General features: G+C 46.7%; 2 protein-coding genes across 3 annotated transcripts; one reads left to right on the top strand and one right to left on the bottom strand.

Annotated features, from left to right (window-relative positions):
• Positions 1 to 728: 728 nt before the first annotated feature.
• On the bottom strand, positions 729 to 8,391 carry MRPS34 (mitochondrial ribosomal protein S34). Its single transcript, XM_088464749.1, has 4 exons — positions 8,075 to 8,391; positions 3,522 to 3,725; positions 1,923 to 1,965; positions 729 to 1,341 (listed from the first exon to the last, which is right to left on the bottom strand). The coding sequence occupies exons 1-4, from the start codon at positions 8,183 to 8,185 to the stop codon at positions 1,055 to 1,057; spliced, it is 645 nt and encodes a 214-aa protein (XP_088320875.1). The 5' UTR covers positions 8,186 to 8,391; the 3' UTR covers positions 729 to 1,054.
• Positions 8,392 to 8,527: 136 nt separating this feature from the next.
• Positions 8,528 to 17,082, top strand: EME2 (essential meiotic structure-specific endonuclease subunit 2). Of its 2 annotated transcripts, none has more exons than XM_088464747.1 (8): positions 8,528 to 9,958; positions 11,177 to 11,313; positions 13,473 to 13,565; positions 14,096 to 14,208; positions 14,328 to 14,439; positions 14,632 to 14,747; positions 15,757 to 15,946; positions 16,588 to 17,082. In XM_088464747.1, the coding sequence occupies exons 1-8, from the start codon at positions 9,349 to 9,351 to the stop codon at positions 16,822 to 16,824; spliced, it is 1,608 nt and encodes a 535-aa protein (XP_088320873.1). In that variant the 5' UTR covers positions 8,528 to 9,348; the 3' UTR covers positions 16,825 to 17,082. The 2 variants fall into 2 exon arrangements, with proteins under 2 accessions (XP_088320873.1, XP_088320874.1); XM_088464748.1 differs by having other exon boundaries at positions 15,801 to 15,946; positions 16,588 to 16,676.
• The last annotated feature ends 793 nt before the right edge of the window (positions 17,083 to 17,875 follow it).

Raw genomic sequence — 17,875 nt, 5'->3', positions numbered from 1 at the left:
TGGCTCCCCCCGTAGAAGGCAAGACTGCCACAGTAAGCACAGTAAAAATAAAATGAAATAAAAACTTAACAAAAGGGCTGGAGACAGCCCCATGTGCACCAGCTCTCTCGGGCACATTTCTAAAATGGGGCATAGAGGGGGAGGAGCCAGTCACACACTTAGTCAACCACCGTCTATACCCCAGTGTCTTAACTCCAGTGTCCCCAAGTGGTTGAAGGAATATATATATATATATCTGAATGAGCAGTGTGATGCCCATGTACAACAGCGCAAGGGCTTCCTGCCCTCAGGACTGGGCGGTACTTGGAAAACACATTCTGCTTCAATGAACTTATGCAGCCAATTACAGTTCATGAATGGAGGAGCAGCCCTCCCATTAGCAACCAATATAAGCACCGGCTCCTAACAATTGCACTAGAGCAGTGGTTTTCAAACTTGTTCCTCAGGACCCCAAACAGTACACGTTTTCCAGGTCACCCATCAGGTGCACAGGTGTATTCATTACTCACTAAAGCATTTTAAAACATCCACAGGCGGAGCGAATGATTTTCACTTGTGATTCTGTGAGGAGACCTGGAAAACATTCACTGAGGACGGAGTTTGAGAACCTGTGCACTAGAGGTATCTATTCTTCCTAAATTATAAAGCAGAAGGAGCAAAATCACAGATGAATAGGAATAGCGCACATATGTTCATTAATTGTCTAACATATTTAAGACATGCAGCAGTCTTGATATAAACAGTTTATTAGAATTTACAGAATACATTCCCTCATGCAGCCAACTGCCAACCAGCAGCCTTGCAGGCCTCTCACAGTTACTGAGATCTTACTGCATTCTGTATGCAGTAACACAGTCTGGGGCAGAGAAACCCTTATGACAATGGTGCTAACATGTAGCTCTACACTGTCATGTTCCATATGAAGGACTCCCGCGTGATGACTTCTGATCCCAATATCCTGACTTATGATGATGTAAAGTCTTGCACAGATATTGGACCATGCCACCACGAATGAGCCACTGTTTTCAGAGATCTGAGGGAGGCCACGTCCTTATCACACGGGTGTCCCCATTCCTGAGTTTCTCTCCGCTTCAAAAGCTTGTTTAGAGAAGGAGTGGATTTTCTGGAGGTCCAGTACAGGCTCAGTTATAGGCTTTCCTTTCTTCTGCATCTCGGCCAAAATGAAGGCTCTCAGGAGAGGTGGATATGGCACGTAACGCACAGGTTCCGGCTCAGGCTCACAGATGACATTCTTAAAGTTGTCTTCTTCGTGCCGTGGTAAGAGGCGCCAGTCGTGATACATGACTTTGGGGATCTCTTTCTCCTCAGTCTCTGGCTTGCCTGGGTGGAGAAGGGACAGGTTATTATATAGAAGCCTTGAGTTCTCCAACTCATACTGAACTATAACTGCCATAGGCACACATGACCAGTGTATGGCACACAATGTCGACAGTTGGCATGTTTACATAGTGTTTTCAGTGGATTTTAGCCCTAACCCTAAAATGGACTGTCGACACTGTGTCCATTGTGACTCAAAATTTTGTCCATGTCAACATAATGAGTGCATACCTGGCAAAGGACTATGCAATATGTAGGTGAATGGTGGCTGATCTCTGGATTTTGCGCAAACCGGCAGCATGAGGAAACTGCCCCTAGAGCGAATCTACCGGAACGGTCACACAGCCTTTATAGGAGCAATTCAATGCAAACTACGCCGGCGCCTTTCTTCCATCAAATTAGAATTTGTCTCATTTATGGGCTGTTTAAACAGAAAGGGACTTTGTAATAAGATTTTATCATCTTGTCCCTAAACTTACAGCAGTATGGGGCCAAAATTATTTTTTTAAACCAAATACATTTCAAGAAGCATCCTCACTGATACCATTCTATCACTGAGAGATGAGCTATTTATCTAGGCTTACCTCTAAATGTTAAATAGCCCCAAGCTTGCCCATGGTCCATGTTCTGTAAAGACAAAAAAAATAATAATACAAAACTTACATGCGCTCATCTATGCACGAGCCAAGAGCGCTCAGACACTACACAGATGTCCTGTTTGTTCCGATTCAGTGAAGCAGGATGTGGCCAATCAGTGAGCCTTTGGCATACAAGGGGTAAAATACAGTGCTGAAGTATCTATTGTAGTGCTCCGGGGAGAACTAGATGAGGTTCCAACACATACTTGATAAAAGAAAATTTACTAAAAAAAAAATAAATAAACTTAATGAAAAACAAAGCAAAGAATAAAAAAAATCATCCAAATCGGCACATTTCACAAAGGGCCCATTTATCGATAGTCACATCTGCAATGCGATCTGGGCACGATATTAGCGCCCCAAGATCGTATTGCAGGATAGGATTGTACAGCCCTGATGTTTTAAACAGCACCCGCAGGGACAGGGGCTCTGAAAAGGTGCCCGTCCCTGCCATGTGCTCAGACTAAAGACACTGCATCAGCGGTCTCTTTACTCCTGTGCCGGGGCTCCTGCGCAAGCGTGTTCTACTGACCATACGTGCCGCGGCCATTGCCAGGGGGAGTGTTCCAGAGGTACCCTCTCCTGGGAAATTTTACTAAGTGTAGCCCCTAGGGTACAGCAGCTGATGCCATCTTTCGACAGCATCGCAGCCCCCATTAGAAACCTGTGGGGGATTCAGATGCTGTCGGAGATTGAAAGACTGCAGCAGATATAGGAGATATATCTATTTTTTAATGATAAATAAGCCCTGAATGTGAAATCTCTTCTTTTATGAAATTTCCCTGTTGAGGAAGTGGTCAGGAAGTGGATAGGGCACGAATTATAGTATATAATACAGGGGGGCTACTACGGATGTTGTGCACTTATTGTGCAGTGTGTTTACGTGATCTCACAGGTTCTCAAACTCGGTCCTCAGGACCCCAAACAGTGCATGTTTTCCAGGTCTCCTCACTGATCACAAGTGAAATAATTATCTCAACCTGTGGATCTTGAAAATGTATCACCTGCTGGGTGACCTGCAAAACGCAACCTGTTTGGGGTCCCAAGGACTAAGTTTGAGAACCACTGTATTAACATGATAATTAGTTGAACCAACAACATAGAAGCCCCCATTGTGTGGGCAAAAGGTGTCCTAGAAGTGCAAGTTTATGGAGAACTCCATGATGCAGCTTTCACTTCTCCATAGGGTCTGTACTATCTTAATACAACAGACATAGGCAGCAGTGACTAATTCTCTATCCCAGTGACCACAGGTGCTGCGTAATCTGCCCCTCTGCAGCTGGATGACTAAGATAAAGGCAGATGGGGTCCTCTGCATGCGCAGAGAGCAGGGGTTCCCAACCATGGTCCTCAAGGCACACTAGCAGTCCAGGTTTTAAGGATAGCCAGACTTGAGCACAGGTGTCTTACTTAGTACCTGAGTTATTTGGATTTAACCATGTGTGCTCAATCCTGGATATCACTTAAACCTGGACTGTTAGTGTGCCTTGAGGAACGAGGTTGGGAAACACTGCCATAGAGGTTAATAATCAGCATTTCTCTAACCTCTGACGTGTAATCCACTTTGACCTTCGTTATGGTCCAGTAACAGGGCTCCTCATAATCCTCCAGCCACGATTTCCTGGTCACCATCCGTCCTACTCCAAATGACCTCAGGCCGGCGAGTAGCGTGAACAGTCGTTTCTCTCGCTTCACATCCACCCAAGCGAGAACCGGCAAACGCTTGCCAGTGAATGGCCGGGTCATGGTCTGCAGGGGAGAGAGACAGTTTTAGGGCAACTATCCATCTAAATCATTCAGAGGGAGGAACGATGGCACATTAAACATTTCAGCTAAACTGCTGATCAATATATGTTCGGAGACCAGAGTTACTTTACAATAGGAGTGATCTGTATTATGGGCCAATCGTGTGTGTGCTTCAAGTGAAAGAAAGTATTCTGCATGTGTGGTGTCACGTCTCAACTGCTAAACCCAGCATTAGGCAACATGCCCTAACCGCCAAATCCTTAATATCTGTATTACATGCCCACATATGATTATCCTTTATTTATATGGTGCCACCATGTGCCTGTTGCACTGTACAGAGAAAACACAACCACTTTAATATCGGAAGTCCAAAGAAACAATTTATACTAAGGGGACAGACCAAACAGCAAAGTGAGACGACATTAGGAGTGACACAAATAAGATCCAGTGCCCTGAGGTGAGCAGACAGAAAGGATCCTACACAATGACTGGGAGAATGAGTGCACTGGGGACATGGACAATGCAGGGAGAGAACTAGAGGAGGAGGGTCCTGCTTGTGTACAGACTAATGCTGGGCATACGCTACACAATTATCTGTCAGATATCTGTCCAAACTGGCTGGTCGGAATGAAAACCTGGTAATGTATGGGAGCAAATGACAGTTGATCATATGATCTTAAACCAGGGCTCGACAAATCCCGGGGGCCAGGTCGCCATGGCTACCATATTTTGCTGCCTGGCTACTAGAATTTTGCAGTGAGGGAGGAAGCAGATCCTCATCAGCTCCAGCGGAGATTCGTGCCTATAGTATTGCGGTGTTCATATCATGCACAGGAGTGCATGTGCTGAGTGTCGCCTGCGGTGACTGCTGTGCCTCTGTCCGTCCCGGCCTGCGCTGACGACTCCTCTCCATCCTGGCCTGCTCTGATCCCTGCTATCTGTCCCAGTCTTAGCTGATCCCCCTGTATGCACGGCTATCTACTATCTCCGGCTGCATAGACCTCCCCAGTAATAGGGTCTATGCGTGGCCAGGGTTTGCGGAGCGGCTTCAGAGGGATAGTGGTGTGACCACGAGGGGGAAGGGGATTTTGTTGTACTTTCTAGCACCATTATTTTATGTGAAATGTGGTCCATTATTTCTGGAGGGTGGGGGGTGGAGCTGTGCAGAGCAGTGAGGGGGCCTCCATTTTATTGTATCCATTCAACTGCGACCATTTTGTGGACTAGTATAGTGTGTATAACACAGAGCTGTGCTCCTTACTCACTCCTGTAACTTTTTTTGGGGGGACGGTGGTCTGGCTCCTACACTTTCATCCTGGCTCCTAGATTTTAGAAAAATTGTCAAACTATCTTAAACAGTGGAAAACTGACAAACATTTTTGTCTGTTTTCCAGTGTTTGTGAGTAAATGGACGATTGTCATTGGCTCCCATACATTACCAGGTTTTCATTCCAACCAGCCAGATTGGACAGATATCTTACACAAAATTGTATAGTGTATGCCCAGCATAAGAAACATAGGAGGATACTAATTGGGTGCACTATATGAATAATAATAGAATTAAAATGTAATAACCTTTATTAATTATATATATATATATATTAAAAATAAAAAAGGTTTTATGGGCAAAGCATATTTATATATTTTGCAAATTCATGTTTGTGCACCCAATTAGTATCTTTATTGTATCAATTACTGTTTGCCTGGATATTGAGGCAGCACCTCCCCAGTCCTCTGATTGGGAGTTGATCATTGAAGAATTTATGATCGTTCTAGTGGGATTCTTACAGTCAAAGTAGTCTATGACATAATAATGTTATTTATATAGCGCTTTTCTCCTAAAAGGACTTAAAGTGCTTTACATTTGCCTTTACAGCACAAAATAAGCTTAAAACAAGGGACATCAGTGAAATGCTTGGGTGAATAGGTGAGTCTTGAGTCTATTTTGAAGGACTCTAGAGTGGAGACCTCTCGAACTGTGCGGGGAAGTGAGTTCCATAGAGTCTGAGCCATAAAAAACTGAATGCTCGACCCCCAGACCAATTCCGGGAGATTCTAGGTACCGGTTATAGTCCTTCATCAATGGATCACAATAATCAAGTGGGACAGTAAGGAATCAGAAGCTGCTTCAGGTACCTTGGGCCCTGGTCATGAAGGGCTTTGTAAGTTAGTAAACCAATCTTGAAAACAATTCGCCATCTGACAGGCAGCCAGTGAAGGAAGTAGAGAATGGGTGTTATATGACTGGAACGGGGCTGGTTGGTTAATAGCCTGGCAACAGCATTTTGTACCATCTGCAAGCGGTGCAATTATTTTGCTGGGAGACCCAGGTAGAGGGCATTGCAGTAGTCTAGGTGTGATAATGTATGTATGACTTTAGGCAGATCTTCTGAGGGAATTAAGTGCTGGATTCTGGCTATATTCCTCAGATGAAAGAATGAGGATTAGATTGTGGCTGATACCGGATGTTTAAGTGTCAGATGCCACTATCCAGGACATCACCAAGATTCCGCACATGTTCAGTGTTTTGTAACTCTGAGGCCCCCCCCCCCAAGTGTAAGTCCTGTTGGTTGGCTATGCTGCAGCCTTGTCCTGTGACCTATCATAAGGACCTCTGTTATATCAGGGTTCAGTCACAGCCAACTGGCTGTACTAAGCCTTGGATGGAGATAAAGTACCAGCCAATCAGCTCCTGTCATGTCACAGGCTGTTTGAAAAATGACAGGAGCTGGTTGGTTGGTACTTTATTCACTTAAATCTCCATCTAAGGCTAAGTAAATAGACCCATAAGCCTTAGCCCCTTAGGCACGTACTATGGCCTCCCTAAATACAGCCATGGCCAAAAACTTAAGAGCCTGGATTGGTTTTCACAAAGTTTGTTGCTTCTTTTTGTCCAATGTTACTATGGTATACTGAAGTAACATTACAAGCATTTCATAAGTGTCAAAGGCTTTTATTGACAATTACATTAAGTTTATGCAAAGAGTCAATATTTGCAGTGTTGAGCCTTCTTTTTCAAGACCTCTGCAATTCGCCCTGGCATGCTGTCACTCAACTTCTGGGCCACATACTGACTGATGGCCGCCCATTCTTACCTAATCAATGCTTGGAGTTTGTCAGGATTTGTGGGTTTTTGTTTGTCCACAAGTTCTCAATGAGATTAAGGTCTGAGGAGTTTCCTGGCCATGGACCTAAAATATCAATGTTTTGTTCCCCGAACCACTTAGTTATCACTTTTGCCTTATGGCAAGGTGCTCCTTCATGCTGGAAAAGGCATTGTTCATCACCGAACTGTTCTTGGGTGGTTGGGAGAAGTTGCTCTTGGAGGATGCTTTGGTACCATTCTTTATTCATGGCTGTGCTCTTAGGCAAAATTGTGAGTGAGCCCACTCCCTTGGCTGAGAAGCAACCCCACACGTGAATGGTCTCAGGATGCTTTACTGTTGGCATGACACAGGACTGATGGTAGCGCTCACCTTTCCTTCTCCGGACAAGCGTTTTTCCAGATGCCCCAAACAATCTTAAAGGGGATTCATCAGAGAGAATAACTTTACCCCAGTCCTCAGCAGCCCAATCCCTGTACTGTTTGCAGAATTTCAGTCTGTCCCTGATGTTTCTCCTTGATAGAAGTGGCTTCTTTGCTGCCATTCTTGACACCAGACCATCCTCCAAAAGTCTTCGTCCTGTGTCATACCAACAGTAAAGCATCCTGAGACCATTCATGTGGGGGGCTGCTTCTCAGCCAAGGGAGTGGGCTCACTCACAATGTAACCAGAGTGTGCTAGAAGCACCAGAGCAGAGAGCGACACCCCAGGCAGGAAAGAGAAACTGCACAGGTTGTGACAGGTGCAGAGTGCTAGAATTGTCACTAGTTTAAGGTATTTTGCATATGTTATGTGACTTTATTCTATACCTCAGATGAAGCTACTGTCCTCTGCTGTCACATGTTAGGTCACAGAATACTTCCTGTAGTGTCTCTCAGCATGCTTACAAATGCCGGCTAGGATTATATTATAATATGCCAGTGGTTCTCAAACTCGGTCCTCTGGACCCCACACAGGTCATGTTTTCCAGGTCACCCAGCAGGTGCACAGGTGCAGTCATTACTCACTGACACATTTTAACAGATCCACAGGTGGAGCTAATTATCTCACTTGTGATTTTGTGATAAGACCTGGAAAACATGCACTGTTTTGGGTCCTGAGGACCGAGTTTGATAACTGTGGTATAGATGGTATATGTCTCAGCACTGTATAGGGGGCACTATATATATATATGTTCACTGGGACCATGGCATGTCAGCTCTGCAGCACCGGCACTCAGTATATAAGTCTGGGTGCTGCTGGGGTCACCTGATAGTCCACGGCAAAGCGCTGGGATTCCCGCGGGCGGTTCTTATGATCCCGGTAGGCCCGGATCTTCCTTGCCATCTCGGCGATTAGCCTCAGCTTCTTCCGCGCCATGATTTCCCACTGCGAGGTCCCGCCGCCGGCCACCGGAGACTGCGCGAGGCACGTGAGGGTGACCCCGGTGTAACCCAGCAACCGTCGTCGCGGTCTGCTGACGTCAACGAGCTGTCACCTATACCACGTGACCTGGGAGGGAGAAGGTCTAGGCGCCAGGCACAGCACCCACTGCTGCTGCTGTCTCTCTCGCTCTCTTTTTTTTTTTTCCATAAACAAACTTTATTTACAATGGAAAAATAAGGCAGGAAACACGCAAAATTAGTACAGGGAGATAAAAAGAGACAGGTGCCCAAAATAAATATGTCCGCTAAGAGCGGCCACGTAAGGATGAGAGTTCCGGTCATGTGATGCACACTAGTTGCGTCTGGAATAAACTGTTAAAGAAGTGATTGGCGGAAAGGTCTATCCTACAGGCGCCATTTTGGAGAAGCCAACGGGGCATTTGAGTTAAAGGCTTCAGAACATCTGCCACTCTCATGTATGGGCCATGTTATGGACATGACGTGTGTTGTGCAAGATAGAGAGGCTGTCTCTGCTCGGGTAATAGACTGGCTGCTTTTCAGGAGTGGTGAAATAACAAAGTATATGGGTTTTTAAATGTATGTTATTAGTGGCTTGACTGGTAAATTAAGGTCCTAGTGCTCAGGGTGTTACTAATTCTGAGCATTTCAGTGCAGGCGGCTCCTAAATACACATTTAATGTCTAAAGATCCTCAAAGCAGTGTATGTAATACAATGTAAATGGTAATTGTGGTATCATTGGTGACGTATAAACTTTGTGTGTACGTTAATAACTGTAATATTCCAGCTTTGGCGTATTGGATGTGTATGGCGGCAGCTACGGCTAAATCAGTCATATGCTAATTTTTGGCGTTAATCTCACAACAGCGCCATATGGCACAGTGGTGTTAGGCCGGGGTGGTATGTCTGCATTGGCGGCGACTGTAATCCTGAGCAGGAATGATTGTGCAAGTGATCCCTACCAATAATATTACTGAGGGCCTCTATTTTCTCCTAAATGGTTTCATCCTTTGTCTTAAACAACCTGGATATAATAGGCCTGGTTGGTATTCTTCAGCCTGCTGTGCCTAAAGATGAATGTCCTCTATGTTGATAATTGTTGGATGACTTGTATTAATATAGTATAAAGGAGGTTAGGTATGGGAGAGGAGCAGGAGAAAGGATACGTTACTAGTTCCCCTAGGAAGCTACTGAGAAGGGCCAAAACATGGGAGATTTCTGATTCGGAGAATGAGGAAGAATCACTTAGTGTTAGGAAGGATCCTGAGCCACAAATACATGCTACAATATCATCAAGAGAGGATGAGGAGGGTCTTCAAAGTAACGTAGGAGTTGGGGAGCTACCGCCGCAGGAGCAGGTGGGTCGTGGTTTGAACACAGAAACAAAACTTCTACATAGTGGTGACCAAGAGGCTTCTGGCCTTAAAATAGGATTTGAAGACCCATCCGCACATACAAAGGAGGACAAGGTTGCTATACATCAATCCACATCGTCCCTGCCTCTTCCCGACTCCACCCGTCTCAGTACAGTCAAGAAAACAAAGAGGAGGAAGGACCCTGAGGAAGTGGAGGCTGAGCGGGCGAGGGCGGAGGAGAGGAAGAGGGAGAAGGAGGCCAGGAGGCAAGAGAACGAGAGAGTCCGCAATCTGGAAAAGGCGGAGAAGGAGAAAAGAAAAGCCTCGGCACTGGCTCTAAAGCTCCTGAGACCGGATCAGTGTGTAAAGTACATGACTGTCCTCGTTGATGCAGGTAAGAAATTGAAATAGTTTGCATTGAATTGCTTTGTTCTTGATGGGGTTTTCCACCTTCATACGACTCGAGCATCTTGGTTTGCAGTTTATGCCCTACTGTACCTGTGCAGCGATATTTTATCTTTGTTGCCTTTGGATATAACGGAGCACATCTCTGCTGTATGCAGAGGAAACTATTGTATATACAGAGCAGTGCTGTGTCACGTTCAAGAGCATATCATATAATCACACTGCCTTGGTACAAAAAACACAAAAGGAGCCTACAGACAGTCTCTTTTTGTAAAAGTTGCTGGGGGGCACGTACAAGCCAATTACATTAAAGTTGTCTGAAGCTGTGGCCATTATATATTTTGGCTCTATACAAATAAACAAAAAAATAACTGTAATTGGTTATAGCTTTGTGTAATCATTAAAATGTATAGGATATAAAACTTTTTAACAGAAAGCGTAGGTAAGCTAAAGATCCCTGTCCACGATGGCACCCTATATCAGAGGTGGTCAGTGCATGCTGTGACTTGTGGTTCCACCACTGCTGGAGAGCCACAGGTTACTGAAGTCTTTGACGTGATCAGTTGTCAAATCACATGTTCACATGTTGTACTATGGCATGGTAACCCGTACCATCTCTTCGCTATCACAGTCCTTTTACAGTGTCACTATATTCTATATTTATGTATCTGTTTAGTGTTCATTCTAGCACCCTGCACCTGTCACAACCAATGCAGTTCCTCTTTCCTGCCTGGGGTGTCGCTGTCTGCTCTGGTGCTTATAATAGCACACTCAGCTGCCACAACAAACTTCTGAGATACAGACCAGTGTGTGCGAGAAGCACCAGAGCAATGAGCAATACCCCAGGCAAGAAAGAGGAACTGCACAGGTTGTGACCGTCCTCATTCTAGCACCCTGCACCTATCTGTTTCCAGTCCAACAAATCACAGTAACAGGTGCTCGCAGACACTGGAATAGTAGGTCTTTATTAGATTGGGACCTCTGTAGCTAGAAGCGATGAGACCTGTTTCTGTATATCTGGCATTGTTTAGCTCACTGCCATCCTTGTGCGGAGTCTTTTCCTGTAGTCTGTAGCGTTACATGACCAGACCCCATTACTTACACTATAGGTCAAATAAGTACAGTCCCACCGCAGTTCCCACTGCTAGCACTGAGCATCTGATCTGTTGGATGTTACTTATAGGGCATTTATGCTCTTTTTCCGCAGGCCTCCTGCAGGACGCGGGGTCGGAAGATGTATTGGAAGACTTGAGGTTGGCTGGGTATAATTATTCCATCGAGCCACAGTCTGTGCCGTGGAGCATCGGGTGGCGGAGAGAGCTGCCTGGAGACTGGACATGTGTAGTAAGTTGTGCCCTGGTCACCATTAGGGTGGGTTTACATTAGAAGCCTGGTGAGAACACAGCTGGTAACCGGTGGTGTCATTACAACATTTATAGACTGTTTGTAATGAGATATCTTTAATGGACATCATCTTCCTTCTAAAGTCCAGGCTTGCAGGGTGGCCACTAGGATCACACAAGTATCGTTCCTCCTTTCAGCCGCTGGTGATTAGCCCTGACCACCGATTGGCTGCCGTCGCACAAAGGGGGAGACTCGCGAATAGCACGAGTCGGTGGAATGTGGGAGTCAATTTTCCTACAGGAACACAAGCATTTGGAGGTGGAGAAGGAAGCATAACGCTGGTGTGTGGCAGCAGATCAGAGACCGATTAACACCCCATAAGGCCCTGGGTTAGAGACTGGTCTGGGCCCCCTCCAATAAAATTAATATGAGTTGGCTTAATTCAGGCCCCTTAGTACCTATCACATTGGCTGATGGATCATCTGACTTTGTAATAGAGATCAAAGCATTAGAAGGGGATAAATAGCAGGTAAGGGTTGGAAATGGAGCTAGAAGTGGGAGATTACAGAGTAAAGACATAGGGGTATATTTACTAAAGTGCGGGTCTTTAGAAGTGGAGATGTTGCCCATAGCAACCAATCAGATTCTAGACATTATCTTCTATAAGGTGCTAGATAAATGTTAAGTAGAATCTTATTGGTTGCTATGGGCAACATCTCCACTTCTAAAAACTCTCACTTTAGTAAGTTTACCCCATAGAATAAAAACAAAAAGTAATAAGGGGGCAGAGAGAGAGAGTGGACACCAAGCCGCATATTGCATGAGGAATGTCAGTGTTACAAAGCTTCTTCCTAGAGTCCTGTTGACTGCAGTAGATGTGGTATATAATCCACAGCTTGGGGGGGTGTGGCCTAATGCTAAGGGAACATCTTGGGCTGTGCTATGATGTCATTGTAGGCGTGGCCAAGTTTGAAAAATAAATTGAGGGTCAGACCCCCTGAATTGGTTAGCCAGCACAGAGGGATCACCTAAATCTGTCAGTAATCTATACAGCACCCTGTGCTAGGCATACTTAAGGCCAGAAGCTGTTTGAGGGTAGTGTCCCTTTAATTCCCGGAGCAATATTTGGACATACCAGAGACAGTAATTATAACTTATTCAGACGTTAATTAACTTTCTTTCTGTAACTCGTTATTCTGTATAAATAACACAATAAACTGTTGTCTACAAAAGTTTGCACTTTAAAACTGCACATGTGGATTATTGACCAATGCTACAAGAGCAGCCTTCCCTACCATTACATACAGATGGAATTGTGAGATTAACTTCTAATTCCTTTTCCCAAACCTACAGTGACAGGCGCCATTATTATTCCTTTTGTGTAAATGGATAGAAGCCACCAATCTGCTCCTTAGGGACAGGGAGGAGAGAGATGCAACGTTGCATGAGCATGCTGGGGAATACTAGGCTACAACCATTTAAATGGAGTTGTAGATGAAATATGCAGTCACACATTGTTCATGGTGACGAGGCCAATATAATTATCCAGCTACAGCTTCATTTCTGGTTGACAGAAATGCTAGTTTTAGGCCCCGATGCCCCATGCTGGGCTGCCGATCCCCCGATGCCCCATGCTGGGCTGCCGATCCCCCGATGCCCCATGCTGGGCTGCCGATCCCCCGATGCCCCATGCTGGGCTGCGGATGCCCCATGCTGGGCTGCCGATCCCCCGATGCCCCATGCTGGGCTGCGGATGCCCCATGCTGGGCTGGCGATCCCCCGATGCCCCATGCTGGGCTGGCGATCCCCCGATGCCCCATGCTGGGCTGCGGATGCCCCGATCCCCCATGCTGGGCTGGCGATCCCCAGATGCCCCATGCTGGGCTGGCGATGCCCCATGCTGGGCTGCGGATGCCCCATGCTGGGCTGCCGATCCCCCGATGCCCCATGCTGGGCTGCCGATCCCCCGATGCCCCATGCTGGGCTGCCGATCCCCCGATGCCCCATGCTGGGCTGCCGATGCCCCATGCTGGGCTGCCGATCCCCCGATGCCCCATGCTGGGCTGCCGATGCCCCATGCTGGGCTGCCGATCCCCCGATGCCCCATGCTGGGCTGCCGATTCCCAGAACCTTTTATGTTGTGTTGTTGATCCCTGCAGGAGGGTCTGGAGTTGTGTAAAGCAGAAGAAGATGAAATTATGATTCTGGTGGAGCCCAGAGACTTTCTCACGAGCGTTCGCAGTTACATCCAGGTAAATGGGGAGCTGTGATTATTGGCTGTGTAACATCTGCACCATGGGACTGTACACATGGGGATAGAGTACGGGATATGCAGACATCGGTTATTGCAGTCAGGGAGATGGTAATAGCGAATGCTGCGCGCATGGTACGATACCTTGTGGCCGTCTCAGGACTGGAGCATGTACTATAAGGGTGAATGCTGGAACTCGCATAGCAATTCCCTGATCAGATTCTCTGTATGATCCGGGCGCATGCATCAAATATGTATTACATGTGTGGGCACCTTATATTATATATTTGTTCCATATATGGGCACTACATATAGTACCAGTAATAGCCAAAATACAGGCCCTGTAGTGCAACAATACACAAAGCCGCAGGCTGCATGATCTAAATCACTGGAAAGTATATGGAATTATTTAGGAATAAGGTGTAATATAGTGCCGGCAATATGAGCCAGCTCCAAACAACAAGGGGGTGTAGAACAATGGCGGTTTATGGTTCTCTACGTTATAGCGTTAGCATTCCATGTGCATTGCAGGCACCTATTACCTCAAAGGAGACGGAGACCCCAGAATCTGTATTTGGTATTGCCACAAAATACCCTGGAAAGAAATTCACCCTGGTCGTGCTGGGCCTATATGACTATCGTAGGTACATACGCCTTCTATTATGTTCTTGTGTCCTTTTCTGACATCAAAATATATACAATTTAAGGATATATCCTAAATGTCTTAACTTGTTTTTAAAAAGATGTCTCTTTGGATGTGCAGGTCTCAAAGACTGTCTCGCAAAATGGAGAGACACTCGCTAGAGCGGAGAGATGGGTGCGGCTTGGGGGACGGCCAATCGGAAAGTCCCGTCACCAGGCGTCAGATAGATGAGGTGAGAGGGAGAAGAAGAATGGCCTTACTCTGTCGCTGATGCATAATGCTCCGCATCTAATGCTGTTCTTGCTCTCGCTGCTTTTAGTAAAATCCCTGCGTGTATTAAATGTATACATATAGCTGTTATATTGGATACTCGCATAATGATATAACTTCCTCTGATGCATAATGTCCTCTCCTGGGAAGCCAGGCCCTTGTCTATCTACAGCTTCATCATGAGACAGGAGTCCTACACCCAGACACGTGGAAAGAACTCGGACAACACGTATGTGCCATGACGAAGAGTCTGGCCCAGCGCCCGTTCCGGTGAGTTTGAGGGAGAATCTGCGCACTCGCTGACATGCGAGTGTAAGATTACCAGACAGGTACACCAAGCAGCATTGCAGGACCTGGCCAGTAGATGTCGCTAGTCACAGTGAGTGCCAGGTCCCTGCTTAGCGAGCAAAGCGTGGGTATACAGGGGCTTTTGATGTATGACAGTGGGGTATTTAGGGAGGTTATAAACTTCCTTGAAGTTGGTAACACTCAGCTGATCTTACTTGACCCCGACTGATACTGTGAAGTGCATGTACGTTGCCTAATCCACTTCCATAGTCTTGCCATGTGACCTGACACCACACTCAGGACCTCATTCAGAGCCGTTCGCTCGCTAGGAGCGATTTTCGCCGTCTGAATATGCGTCTAAGCTGCAGTGCGCGTGCGCAAACTAGCGTCTGCGATGTACAATCGAGCGCTCGTAGTACACAGACAGGACGCTACTTTGAGTGACAGATTGCGCCGTTTGTGGGTGGTAACAGGGGAAGGTGCTTGTGAACGGGGGAGTGGTTGTGCGAACGCAGGCGTGTCTGACCGTCAGAACGGCGTTTAATGGGTGTGCATAATTAGCAAAGTAGCGTCATCGCACACGTGACTTGGTTGTTCTTTTAGCCTGAACTGCTCGCAGTGCTTGGGGTAGGTTAGGTCAACCCCAAGCACTGCGAGCAGCTCTGATGGCCCTTGATGTTCACGATTAATCAGACACTTCCCAGAGATGACGCGTGCTGCGAGTGACTGTTGGGAAGTTTTATAGTCCAGCGTACGCTAACTGCCGTCGCTCACTAAGACATAGAGGGCGTCCTTACAGTGCAAAGAGCGATCACTTGATTTGCATACCCGACTCCTTTTTGCAAGCGAGCGATCGCATCTTGCGAGCGGCTCTGAATGAGGTCCTCTGTTTGCTTTGCCTGCTCTATGTCTGGGGCGGTGTGCCTCGCTGTGAGTGGAGGCCAGGCACTGAGGCTGACTCTGTTATATACACTGCTGTCTATGTCCGCAGGATGCACTGGGAGGCTCAGACCTACTCCTTCTGCACCTCAACAGGGAGCTGGCGCGGTTGGGGCCCCCGAGGATCGCTCACAGGATTACCCCTGACTTGGAGGAGACAGATCCAGCAGTTCAACCGAGTCAGTCCAGCAATGGCTGCGACTATAACAGAGGCCTATCCTTCTCCCCAGCTCCTCATGCAGGTCAGTATCTCTGAGAAGGAACGGACAGACTTCCTACGCCATGTACGCCATCGTGCGACAGAAGCAGCATAGATTGCAGATCTCGCATGCATGGCCGGCTAGTGTGGTGGTGTTTGGGTCAGGCAGCCAGTGAGAGCTGTGTGGAGGGGGATCCTTCCTCCTGCTCTCACTGGGCAACTGCTAGATGGAGACATTTACTGAATGAATTCCTTAATGTATGTGTGTGTATACATATATAATGTTTCAGTACAGTCATGTAGAGGTGACCTCCTGACCAATTCAATCTGGGTTGATCTCTCCCGTTTAAAAAATTCGGCAATGACTATCTCTCAATAACCCTTGATGCAATTCAGAACAGGAGCAGGGCGCACATGGCGTTACAGAACCACGGCGGGGTAGCGGGAAGATAAGTTCTGGTGCGTCCTCACCAAGCACGCCACAAGCTGCAAAAGGGTACCATCAGGACAGGGACTGTACTGCGCCCCGGACGACGGCACGCATGCCTTTTACATCCTGTATGCTATGTACGGGAGCAGAGAAATATCTCCGGCATTGGATGGGTCAGCTTGACGTCTATGAATGTGTCTTAGCGTCCTGAATGAATAGCTGTAACTGTCTCACCCCCGCCTCTCTCTATCCAGGCTTACGCTGAGTGTAGTACTGAGCGGAAGAGACAGTCTCTCCTCTGTGACCTGCGTGTGCCGCGTAATGCACCAGCCGCAGAAGAGGCGGGCGACCCCGATGAGCCGGCCCGTGCCGCACAGAATGTTGACCAAGCTCCGGACAAGGAGAGGCGCATCGGCCCGGACTTATCGCGACGCATCTGGCTCTCCATGACTGCCACAAATCCTGAACTGGTTTTGGATTTGACCTCCTAGTGCGTGAACTCCTGCAGTGGTTTCTCGGGACTGATCTACTCCTCACGCGGGTTGGTCGTCTAACTGGCATCTCTGTGTGAGGAGATTGTATAAGTGCAACCGATATTTGGTGCTCAAATGGTTGGGCGTCTAACCGGCATCGCTGTGTTAGGAGATTTTATAACTACGACCAATATTTGGTGCTCAAATCAAGCTTACAGTAAGGAGATTCCCATGGAGTCCCTCCAAATGGTGCAAATTAAAGGAATCTAACTGCTGAAAGAAACTGTTCAATGGTTTCTTTATAAGGTGCCACCACGTTCAGCAGTGGTGTACAGTGGGGAAATAGGTCACAGTACATAAACAGTAGAGGTCCAAGAAGTAAAATGCAGAACACTCAAGAAGCATAAATGCAATAATGCCCAGCAATGAAGCATAACACAGCATACTGTAACACGGGGTATTGAAATTAGGATTCCAGACAGGCAGGTATTTTTGGTAAAGCAGTGTCTTTATAATAGCAGCAAACACTGCACCATAGCATACGTGAGGTTGGGCCTGCACACATACAGGCACATAACATAAAATACACAAACATAAAGGTATCAGCACTCCTTGTGCTACTTAAGCTGGCCATCCACTATACAATTATCTGTCCAATCTGGCTGGTTGGAATGAAAACCTGGTAATGTATGGGAGCAAATGACAGTCGATCATATGGTTTTAAACACTGAAAAAAGGACAAAAATAAATTGTTCTAATTGGTTAAATTTGTGTGTTTTACCCAATTTGTCTGAACAACTATTTTTGGCTATTTTCCAGTGTTTGTGAGCAAATGGATGATTGTCATTGGCTCCCATACATTACCAGGTTTTCATTCCGACCAGCCAGATTGGACAGATATCTGACAGAAAATTGTATAGTGGATGGTCAGCTTTAGTCAGCAGTGGCTTGCAGCCACAATATGGGCATGCTCTCCCAGCTCTTGGACCCTGGCACTACAACACTGTGTCCCTACTACCTGGCTGCTACTCAGCATCAGGGCAAGGAGCATCAGGTGGTTGAGAGTTTG

This window comes from Taudactylus pleione, unplaced genomic scaffold, assembly GCF_031769625.1.
Source record: "Taudactylus pleione unplaced genomic scaffold, aTauple2 ptg000061l, whole genome shotgun sequence".
In the NCBI taxonomy this organism is placed as follows: domain Eukaryota; kingdom Metazoa; phylum Chordata; class Amphibia; order Anura; family Myobatrachidae; genus Taudactylus; species Taudactylus pleione.
This window is presented reverse-complemented; position numbering and strand designations above follow the sequence as displayed.